Source organism: Bombus affinis, chromosome 13 (genome assembly GCF_024516045.1).
Source record: "Bombus affinis isolate iyBomAffi1 chromosome 13, iyBomAffi1.2, whole genome shotgun sequence".
In the NCBI taxonomy this organism is placed as follows: Eukaryota; Metazoa; Arthropoda; class Insecta; order Hymenoptera; family Apidae; genus Bombus; species Bombus affinis.
The window spans coordinates 3998062-4010266 of NC_066356.1; the positions used below are offsets into that span (position 1 = coordinate 3998062).

At 37.3% G+C, this 12205-nt stretch overlaps 1 protein-coding gene and 1 long non-coding RNA gene across 2 annotated transcripts in view; one reads left to right on the forward strand and one right to left on the reverse strand.

The window, feature by feature from the left end:
- Positions 1 to 12205, forward strand: part of LOC126923718 (uncharacterized) — a 231713-nt gene that overhangs the window by 152271 nt on the left and 67237 nt on the right. Inside the window, exon 2 of the long non-coding RNA XR_007713280.1 lies at positions 5465 to 5544. This is a non-coding gene — a long non-coding RNA (uncharacterized LOC126923718). The remainder of the gene's footprint in view (positions 1 to 5464; positions 5545 to 12205) is intronic.
- The window catches only part of LOC126923697 (trichohyalin), a 163206-nt gene that overhangs the window by 146563 nt on the left and 4438 nt on the right, over positions 1 to 12205 (reverse strand). Inside the window, exon 2 of the mRNA XM_050737400.1 lies at positions 12 to 232. Coding sequence (XP_050593357.1) covers positions 12 to 56 — 45 coding nt within the window. The 5' untranslated portion in view covers positions 57 to 232. The remainder of the gene's footprint in view (positions 1 to 11; positions 233 to 12205) is intronic.

A 12205-nucleotide genomic window follows, 5' to 3' on the forward strand; every position in this document is an offset into this window, starting at 1 on the left:
TGGACGCTTACCTTGTAGATCTCATCTACGAGTCTAGTGAGTTCTTCGGTTTCCATGTTATACCCCTTCGATGTCTGAAAGCTGCACTTTAAACCGACTTCACGAGATGCTCATATTTTTCCGTCCTTCCGAAACCGGATCTCACGTAGCCGCTCCACTTTCGCGCAGTCGATCGTTCGGGATCGGAAATCGATAAATTTCCTCCTAATTCGTCTCTGTTCGTTGGCCGGACCTGCAACCAAAAAAAAGAAAAAAAGAGAGGGTGAGGTTCGTTTAACGATGCATACTGCCTTGGGCGTTTATTGGCTATCCCACCTAGTTGAAACTCGACAACGACGCACTTTGCTCGAACGATAAGAGCTTTTAATTCGTTGTTACTCGAGTTACGCTTTTGTAATCGATAAGAGCGATAGTTTCGCGCTAGTTTCCATATTGAATTCTAATATAGTGGAACCTTCGTTACACGGACACTAGCCAAACGATTTAGTATTCATACAATGTCCTGCTATGTAAACGTTCTATTGTTAGAAGAGTATATTTACTTCCTTAGCCTGGAATGAATTTGAAATTACGTGTGTAACGGGTTTAAGCCAGTTATATTAGAGAAGCTGCACAATGTTCTCTCCGATAAACGAACGTATGGAAGTAAATTATTTGTTTCTTAAGAATCGAATAATGATCGTATACTAATAGAACGAAATTGATAGATTGACAAAAATTGGAACTATTCGTTTTCATTTCCGAGAGGCTGGTGTCTTCTAATTTTGTAAGACGAGATGTTAAACAGTTATTTCCGCGATTACGTGGTGTCATTATGATAGCCGAAACAATGCGACCGAGCGTTGTAAAATTTGAATAACTCCGTACAGGTCCGTTCATTATGCAAATTTGTGAAATCTGTAAATTATAACGTAGAAAGAGGAGACGGTGGCGATTCGAGGAAATACTTTGTATTCAAATTAATATAAAGAGGCTTAACAAAGTCGAAACAGTTGCCAAGCATGCTAATGTATCATGCTGATACAGCGCTAAGTGAATTTAACTGCTATTCGTCGGGGGAGGTTCGTACGGGCAACGAAATTGCACGAATTATCTCTAGAACAGTACAGTCAGGCCTGGTGTAATAATTCACAAGTAACCGGCGCATTTAGAATAACAATTTACAAAATCTTGAGTGGCAAATTCAACGATACTTTTATGTTAATGTTCACGCATTAAAATTCCTATCGCGCGATCCGAAGGACTTCCAGCATCTCGTCCTGCGTGCTTAATGAAACAGAATGCCAAGAACGCTTATTTTCTGGTAAATTCCCTTTTTCTCGTCGAAACAAACTACGCTCAACTTCGCTTCTTAATAGAAAACTCCTTTCTTTCCTTTAACGATTGTGTTTACCGTAAAATGTTTAGGTAGGTAATTAACGTCGTGGCTCGATGTTTTCACATGTTGCTTTGGTTTTTTTAATGTTAGAAGAAAAAATATTCGTCTATAATTATTTTTCAATACTTGGTAACAGGGTTTCCTTACAAAGGTAATTTATCAACTAATCGTAGACTCGTGATACAGAAATAGTTCTTGTATAATTTTATAAGTTACAAGTCAAGTGAGTAATATCATTAATGTATCTTACAATCGTGACTGGTTGCTGTAATAAATTTTGCGGGATAATAAATTTTGAAATGTGATTTTCAAATTATATTGGAAATTTTACCAATTTACTTTATCAATGTATTTATTACTACTAATTTGTGACTCATCTTGTATCGCATATCGTAACCTGAAACTCGTGACTTCTAAAACTTCGGCAATAACATTAATTCAATTACGCGATAGGGTGCAAGAATTCATATCTCAAAGTTGAAATAAAACTATCTCTTTGCACTCAATTCTCGAATGGAACACCTCTAACGAGCAATTAACTACCAAGACGTCGCGAGCAAATTTCTCCATGCGAACTGCTACACATTAACGCGATTCTCATGGAAAAAAGACTACGCGGTTCTAGTAACTAGATTGCGAATATTCAGACATTTATGGGATATTTAAAGATGCAAAAATGCGCAGAATGCACGCAATATGCAGAAATATATAAGATATCAAAATTATAATACTTGTTATAACATTTAGCAGATGAAACAAATTTTTATTTAGATTCTATTTCTATCATTGCACTCATAAAGATATGAATTTACATACAGACTGACAGTTTACCTGTTGAAGTAATTACTTCTAGGAAAACTCTACGTCTTTTTCTTTTGTATAGCCGTGATCTGAACACCGCCGTTACGAAGAAAATAGAATTTAGTGAAGCAAAAAAATTAAGAAAAGAAGAGGTCCATATTATTGTATCCTCGAATATAAATGCTGTTTTGGGTAACAAGGTCTACAAACAAAAGAGCTACAAGTAGATTTTTATTGATGTTTCCTGTAACTTTCAGTCAGAGTTACACACCAAGGTTAATTTTTTGGTAATGTACTTTACTATAAATCTATCATATTCTATTGTAATGTAACACTGCTAGAGTGAGGATCTGGATCAGCCATACCTGTACTTATACTTATATTTGGTTCAATATATATTTCTATTACAAATTCATCCATGCGTTTCGCTATCAGATAACCTCAAGAACTAGACTACGAACGTTTATTCGTTTCTTTGGAAATTAAAGTTCAAAAGTCAATAGAATGTACGTAACATGCCTAAATGCATAAGATGTCTAAAGTAGAGTACTTGTTATAATATTTAGTAGATGAAATAAATTTTCATTTTGATTTTATTTCTTCAGTAATGTCCATAAAAGTTTGAATTTGCGTAAATATCCACAGTCTGCTAATAATCGTTCCGCGTAACTAAGGAGTGACACTTGCACTTGAATCGCGCGAGCCAGTGGCCGCAGAAATCTGGAAACTTTTCCATTCAAGATAGCAGGGAAGGGAACATGGGTGCGCATGCACAGTTGTACATGGGCTCCTCGATCCATCAGCGGTTCGCATTACTCATAGGTGGAAGGAGAGGTCACGTTTTCCAGGGTACTTTCATTCCGCAAGGACACCCAGTATATACATGTGTATTTGCCGTAAACGCGTAGAGGGAGAGCAGGCCGGAAAAAGCGGCATAACTTGGCCGTTTTATTTCTCGAACGTGTGCTTAGTGTGTGTCCACATAGCCACGCTTAAGGTGTCACGGATCGACGATCGAGAGTTTTCTCGCTTGGTTTTCAACCTGATTCGAGAGCAGTTCCACATCGAGAAATCGTGAAAGCACACGGCCCCAATTGTACGGCAATGATGATGAAAATTTATCGATCTCTTTCCCATTTTTCTTTATCTTCTCTTCTCCTTTCTTTCGCCAATCGTGTGTTTGCTTTTCTCCAGCAAGTGAGGTTGAATAAGATTGTCTTCTTATATTTTGACTGCACCAAAAATTCTAAGGAATAGACTGCAACTTTGTATCTTTATAAATATAATTAAAGAACAATTTCAGTATAAGATCGATGATCGTGATGATCTAGATCGAAGCGTTAAAAATATGTACGAAAATAGCTCGATTTTGGATCTTTCGTAACTATTTCGATTCTAAGACAAGAGACCTCCTTTCTCTTCTATTCTATAATAATCTTTCGACATTTTACGCCGCAGTAAAAAAGTTAACCGCCCTATTGCAATATATCGGAGAAGTATTCTCCGAAAGCAACTATGCCACGGTCAATTTTTCACGTCAACGTTGCGATACTGATAAGGAACGGATCGATTAGTTAAAAAGCTCGGTTTAGTAGGACACGAAAGTCTGAAGGAAACATATCGTAGTCAGCTGTTCCTAGACGCAGCTTTATAGATTTGAGGTTGTTAAATTAATCTCTCCTGGGATTAAGATATTAAAAGCCAATCCTTCTTAGTACTTCTTTTCTCGACGTTATTTCTTCGTTATATCGCATTAACCCCTTTATATAATTGTTCTTTATCACGAAACATAATCAAGTTAATTTACTTAATGTAATTAACTTGAATCGACGGCTGAAGCATACAAATTATATTAAACAATCCAAAATGAAAGTTATATGAAATCCCACACGATATTGAAAAACAAGACTTTGTCCATTTTTCTTTGTAAAATAAATTCCCAAAAATCTACCATAGGAAATCTATAAAATTTCTGTGACAAATTATAAATTGGTCGTTTTGATCACTCTGCTTGGTTTTGTTCTATAAAAGAGCTTATACTACAAAACAAAATGGAAGGAGGCATCGATATTAATGCTTGTACATGTGTTTCTGTAAAATCTCATTGTTCTTCAAAAAAGAGGAACGAAGGATCACTGTTACTACCTGATTACGATCGCAACAGGCAAACCCAATCGTCCTATTTGAAAATATCGCAATTGCACGACTGCCATGGTCGCAAAGTGAATTTTGCAGTAACTTTCCAAACGTAGCGATACCCTCTAAAAGCTTTCAAGTGAATTAAATTCTCTCGAAACGTTTACGATAAAATGTTTCCCTTTAATCTCTCTAATCACATGTGCTAGGCTGGTTCCACGCATGCTACAAAACTTTGGGAATTTCATTCGATACACTCGTTGCTCTGGTGTTTTTCTCATACCAGACACTCGGTAAACTTGATATATTTCATTCAACACGCTTGTTCCTCCAAAAGGGAAACTCCCTTCTCTGTTGTAACTTTTGTATTACTATCAAAAAAGCAAAATATGCCTTTACAACTTCATCGTAATAACTCATTATAATAATTATATTTACTGTTCGTATATTAAACAGAGTAATAAGACTGATAAAATAATACAACATAATTTGGCAGTTATATAAGACAGCTCTCTAGATTTCGTTGCTATCAAGGAAGGAAAGAAAGACAAACTGTAAAGATTTACTATCCAGCAATGAATCTCTCCTGTTTTATAGTCAGCCCGTGCCATAAATCCACCAGCATTGTTCTCTACATTTAAATGTAGATCCGTACGGAACGGAAATTGAAGATATAAGCGGATACAGAATAGAATCGAAGAAATTGAAGAAGTTTTCAAGCGAGGGAGACGAGTTTGCTTATCGATTAACCAAGATACAAGAAAGTCACGCGCCACAGGAAGAAAATCGAACGAGTAGATATCCTCTTGGAAACCACTCTAACAGTCAAAGATTTTCAGTCAAACTTTACCGCAACTTTTTTTACTCAGATGCACGTGCTCGCTATACTGTGTTATAGATAAGTGTATCTTTTCCAAACCTAACTGTCGAATAATATAGCGCATGAATTGTACTAAGATTCACATGAAATTAATATTAGTTACATGGGGCACATGAATTGTACGAATTTTAGCTCGCATAGCATGGTTTTGTATAACACGGAACTAATTAATCCAATTATTCGAGGGTCGCTTGTATGTGTCTATAAGTCACTCTTGTATTTGCAAGTTGTCTATCTTTTTATTGTATATTTTTACGTTTCTGTTCCAGATTTTTCAAATTTGTTTTTTTGGGAATTTCTAATGGAAAAATTTACAGTGGAGCAGAATTAGTAGAGATCCTAAAAAAAGGTAAGACTAGAAGATTTAGTGTATTGATAGTATTCAAGTAAATTTAACAGATGACCTTTAACATTTTGGAGCTTCTTCGTGCTGTAAAATTATTGCACGAATCTTTGGTAATCCATTACACTATAATACTTTAAATTTAAAACTAGAATATTTTAAATACGAAATTTTTGCCACAGTGAATCCTTAAAAAAATATATATTTTCCGAGCATTCGATCTAAACGAACGCATCGAATGCTCATTTACATATTTACTTCGCTACAAAAGTTCACTAGCGAATACACGTGTGTCGGGGTTTTAAACGATCAAACTTCTCCAGTTTATTCTGCGAATAGAAACAAGAAAAACATGTTCTATAAGCATAGGTGTGCAAACGCTGTACAAAAAACTTACACAAGAAATATGAAAAGCAATCAATTTTAGTTAGGTCTTTATGTTCCGTTTCAAAACGTTGTTCACCGTTTCGAATACGCGCTTGATATCTTTAGGAGATTGAGTTTGACACTTTCCGAATTTGCTGCTCGTTTCTGTTGCTTGAGATCACCCAATGCATCATGAATCATCCTTTGTATCAATTCTTGTGCGATACACTATCGCTTTAATTGTTCCCTATAGATAAAAGTCTAACAATGTAAGATCTGGTGATCTCGCAAATCAAACAATGCCCAACCAATTCATCACTCGTGATAATATTCGTTTATTGCCTTTAGGTTTCATATTTTGATACTTTCATAACTCTTTTATAAAGCGTTTACAGATCTACGTTTACATAACGTTATTTCCTTGTTTCTACTCGCAGAATAAACAGACGAACTTTGATCGTTTAAAACTGAAACACCGTGCATATTTGTTTCTGTATACCCATTAGTTGAATCACTCTCATTAATTTGTTACACTACGATACTGAATAAATCTAACTGTTAAATTCCTCTCGTTCGATATTTATCACCCGTACAACGAATTGCCTAAAAATAATGACCCTCGAGCATTCAACTCACGCGAAATCATTCAGACAGAATATCATCGCGCACTTTCTTCGTTACGAACTACATCACGTCGTTACGTCACGAATCAGAAATACACGAATGAATATACGATATATTTATTAGAGCGGTCGACAACCCATATCTTCTCAAATCAACGGCCTGCTCTCACTTTTCTAGAAGCGTTCCCCGGCTGCATGAATTTCTCTTCTCGCTTCTCGTTTCGTAATGTTAAATAACCAATATCTTTCTCCTCGCCAGTGCCTACTCGCGCATAGGCGGTCGCAAGAATGCAGTCGCGAGAGGAAAGCGCGTTCGAACGCAATATACCTCGGCTAACGCAGCCTTCTGTCTCTAGCCGATCGTTCCAAACAGCTGCTCGATACAATTTAACTGTACGCGCAACAAACAACGTGCTCCGGCCATGTATGATTTTATGGAAATGAATGAATCAAACGTCTGTCCTTTTACTGGCTCGTTTCTGTCATTTTTCTTTGCCTATCTAAATAAGCTGGCCGTGACGGAAATGCATACTTTCACGGCTTAGTGGTCGTTGAGAATTATTCCACGTTGCATTGACTTTGCAACTTGTACGCTCGACAACCTGTAATTATTGAAATTTCCACGAATTGATTTACGGTAGCGTACGTCGGTGTTTAGATGGAATTACATTACATATTAATGAATTCTAATTGCAAGACGCTACAATGATCTAATTAACAGAATGACGGTTACAATGGAATAGAAAATCTATTGCCTGTATCATGACGGAAAGAAATCTTTGTAGCTTGGTTTCTAGCTGAAATACAGGGAATTCACGAGTTTTATGACTTAATTGCGACGAGTGAAAGGAATTATGCAATGGCAATGGTTTCCGTAGGCAAACAGCTCCAGGGATCGTAGAGACAATGTGACAGAGAATTTCTACGCGTCGCGGGGTCCAAATGACATCAACCGCATCTGTATCCTTTACATTCCATGGGCTTGTAATTCCTGCGGCATTTATAGAATGTAAAACCTGTTGGTCAGGCGGCGTGCACCTGTGTGCCCCTACACGTTTTCCAACACGCTACCGTTTAAAAGTGTTCGTACGCTTTTGACCGATATGCAGTAAGAATACAAGAACGTCGATAAATTGGGTAAACTAATATTAATTGCAACTAACTTTGCTGTCCTCAAAATTCTTTTTATTTCCTGTCTCATTTAAGCTTCAACCGAGAGAAAGATTTTTAATGTTTTAGAGAAATCATTGTTGCTCGATTGAAACGAAGAATCATTAATAAGAATTCTTTCGTATTTGCCACAAGTACGAGAAATTTTCTAACAACAGAGAAACACTTACAATTCGGTGAAAAATGACCCAGGGTATTATTTATCTTCCACATACATCGTGGAGAACTAATTATAAGTTGAAAAAAGAATCAGGATATTAAAAAGGTTGAGATTTCCGCCCGCGAGTTAAACGAAGAAAAGGATCGTACAGGGTGTGTAAAACGAATTAAATGGCGCGACGAAAAAAACTTGAGCGGAAATTAGCGGAATCGGTCGGGAAACGTTCTCGGAAACTGGCGGGATTGTTCGCATGAATTTTTCGACAGTTCCACGCGGAGCGTTATAAACGCAGCAAATTAACGGACGGAAGAGAAAATGTTTCCCGTTGATTGAAAGATACAAATAAAACCTGTAAAATCCAGCGACCGGGCTAAACACCGAAGGGAAGTCGAGCCACGAGGAATCCAGTTACGCTCGAAATTAATTATAGCGAAGCGCGAATTCGACGAAAATCTGCCGCGAACGCGAAAGTTCACCGTTGAATTTGCCCACGCGTGAAACAAGAAAAACTGGGATACTGTGAAAAAGCCGAGCGTTCCCGAATTAAATATTCCCGCATAGGAATTCCCAGGAATTTTCGGCTCTGTCCGCAAGAGGAATGGTCGCCATTAATAAATACCAATACCAATTTGCCTAAGGCAGAGAAGAGAATCGGGGAGCGCAAGAAGAGGAACGTCCAATAAATTTCGTAGCAGGGAAAACCGATTTCCGTATCAGTAGTGGCGCGCTGCTAGGTGATACTTTGTGCGAGAAGCCAGATAAAACACACTTCTTTTTCCGTGAGAAAGGCATAGCTGCTGGAATTCGGGACAAATTCCTGGCCTGGCTGGTGCTTTTGCCAGGCTGCTGCTTCTTTCGCGATATAGAAAATGGATAGATGGTCGAGGCAGAAGTATGGGACGAAATAAAATAAAATTAGAGAAAGACGCGATGACCGGCTGACTTTTTATCGGACTTTAGCCACTGCAGAAAAAGGGAGGAAAAAGAAAATATCGAGGGCGGAGGTGAAAAAATGCGAAAGGTGCGCCCGTCGGAGAATTATCGAGATTTGTTCGTGAGGTCGCATTCAAATCGAGCCGACGTTGGAATGTCGTCCTGCCTCTTCTGTCGTAACAGTTATAAAACGGTCCTGATATCCTGCAGGCAGTAACGCACGTTGCGTGTATACGGTTTCACCGACGAGTATGCACCTGCGACCGGTCGCGTGTGGGCGTACCGTTCGAAGTTCAACGAGTTCACGTGGAACCTTCCGATAACATCGATTGTCGATTATACTGTAGTTCGAGATTTGAAAGTAGTGCACTTTTCAAGTTTTGTGTAATGTCTGCTGTATATATGTTGTTCAATACTGTGTGGATATTAATTATACGAATATATGGGAGCCATGAAAAGAAACCTAACGGAATTACATGTACAATGGCTCGTGAAAGTATTCGAACATTTGTAAATATTTATAGTAAAAGATCGATAGACCGCAGATTTTTATGCGAATTCATATTTTCATGGATACGATTGGAAGAATAGACAGAAGTTTGATTTATTTGTCAAGTATTATAATGAGTATATTTTATATGTCTTTGTATGTTATTTGCATTATATGCATTTTTTCATCGTGAAATTTCTCGTAATCGTAGGCAGTAGCTTTACAGTAGTAAAGTTTTTCATTAACAATAACAGTCTTGGAGAGATAAATCGTGCTTCAAAAACTATTAGAAAATTATTCAAACATCCAAGAATTTTCATTTCGTTTGAAATCATAGACTATTAAAAACACCGTTTAAAAATAAACGCGAGATTTATTCGAAACGTTTAAAGATTACAAGTTTGAAAAAAGTATCTACACAGTGCAATCTGAAAGTTCAAGTGAAAGTTTCCCTTGTCAACTATGCCGTAGACAAAAGAAAAGAATAAAAAAAGAGCCTAACTCGCCGCGTGTAATAAATTACAAAGTTTGGGAACGTCGATGCGCGAGAAAGGAAGGAAACGGTTTCACGGGAGAAAAGTTGAGTGATACGCGGCACAAAAGAATGTTGTCGACCGCAATCAGTGCCATGTCTCCGTACTCGAAAGAGGAATCGATAACGTGGTTTCATTTAAAGGGTACATTATCATTCGCTCTAGAGGACGCGAAAGCGTCACGAATATTGTCGCGGAGGAAAGATCAGAAGAAATGAGAGAGAAAACGGAGAATCGATGGAAAATAAAGTCGCGTGGGTGGAAATGGCGACGGGGAGGGAAAAAGTAAACTGCAATAGAGAGTTTCTGTTAAAACAATAAAGTTACGCGATTCTTGCTAGGGCTTCGTCGTTTATTGCTTGCTTGTTATATTTCAACAAAAAGAAAGGGAAAGAATGAGAAGGGGCGAACAAGGTATTGTAGCAATATTCGTAGAGAAACACGATCGTGAAACGTTTGCAATCGCGATTCACACGCACGTACATAATACGCAAAAATATATGATACGTGACAATTACGTGTGACTACGAATTATCGTCTACATACAAAATGAAATCGGATAGGATAGCGCCCGAAAATTTCTAATCGAAGTAAACTGTTTTCCGTAACGATATATTTTACGATTGTCGATACCTTGACGCTGTTTCATTGGCCATCATGTTTTTTATAAGCATTTCTATTAAATACTCTTTCCCTTAGATAGATTTATTACAATCTTTATCGTCAGTTTCATTCATTATGAGGTAATATTATACTATAAAGAAATACTATGAAGAAATAATGAGTTGGAGTAGTTGAAAAGGAAATTTATTTTAGCGAAATATACTACTCTCTTCATATATATTTGTCTTATCTAGAAGCGTTCAATTTTTTAATCCAACGTGAGTATCTATTAGGTTGTCCCGAAAGTTTCTTTCGTTTTATAAGAAATTAATAGACGCACAATATTTTTTGTTTCATATTATTTTATCAAATTATATCTCAATATAATTATTTTCTTATAAAAGGAAAGAAACTATTTCGAAAGAAGACGCAAAACTTGGGCTGTGTAAATTTTCACAGTGTTTGAAATTCATAGAACAATCGTGGATGTTATTCAGAGGCGAAGTTTTCGTAGGAAACCACGTGCAATTTGCTTGGGCGCGAATTCCTTTTTTGTACACCATCAGGTCCAACACGCTTTGCACCAGCCGCAAACTGTATGCATTTCTCTGGCATCGTGCCGTAATGAAATGAAGAAACTAACAGTAAGTGGCGAGCGCTGTAAAGTTCCGCGAAAGCTTTTAATTAGGATTACACATTATCTCAAACTCGCGTTGCGCGCACGTACTCGTACCAAGCAGCTATTTCAATTACACCACCGAACAACTCCGTGGAAATGGAACTCTTTCGAGTTAATTTCAGATACGAACGCAATTACGATCAGAATTGTTCGTATTGTTCGTTCGAACATTACACGTGACGTTCTTTCACTCTCTATACTCGTTTCATTTGGAAAATGATGGAACAAGTTTCGGGAACGCATTCGCTTTTTATAAAATTCGAGTAATTTTTTCGACTAAAATTGAGACATTGCTGAAACTTGAAACCCATATCTGTGACACTCGATCGATGAGAATTTTTCATCGGCTTACCATCTGTATAAATTTTTATTTTCAGTACGAATGCAAAATTTTCCAACGACGCGATATCGTTTCTAGGTAAAAACGGCGATTTTAACGCGAGCATAACAGTAAACGCAGTATGATTTATGTCCGCCAACGTATGACATAAATTCACAACTGATCCGTGCCCGAGTGCGACTCGTCCAGTCAATATCGGCTTAAAAAAGGAAAATATTTTCGATTACTGCTCCTTTGAATTCTTTTACTCTGCCCGGGTCTCGTCCCTGTCGATGCTCATTTGAACTCATTGAAACGAGTCACATGCCAAAATAAACGTCATCGAGGACCATCCAACCGAAGAATCGAACAAATTTGACTACGTTCTACTTTAAATTCATTCGATATACATAACAATACACCTGTCGCTTGGAACGTTAATGAATTCTTCATTGAACGTAATTTTTCATCAAGTTTTACAAAAAAAGAAAGATGATTAAAACTCGAACGTGTAAATTAATTTTTGTCTGTCTTCTTGGAATATCATCAAAATTTTATAGGTTCTATTGGCCTATTTCGAATTGCAAATATTTCTAAAATTATGCGTCAAACTTTTCTTCTAACCGATGAAATTGTGAGATAATAAAACGGAGACGATCAGAAGGAAAACGAGACGCAAGTAGAAAAACGCGAAATCGATCAATTTGCCTCCTTATTATTCGCCGATTAGAAAGAAAGCGGTATTAAGGCGAAGAAATTACGATCGCAAAGCGATAAAACAGGCCGCGCAA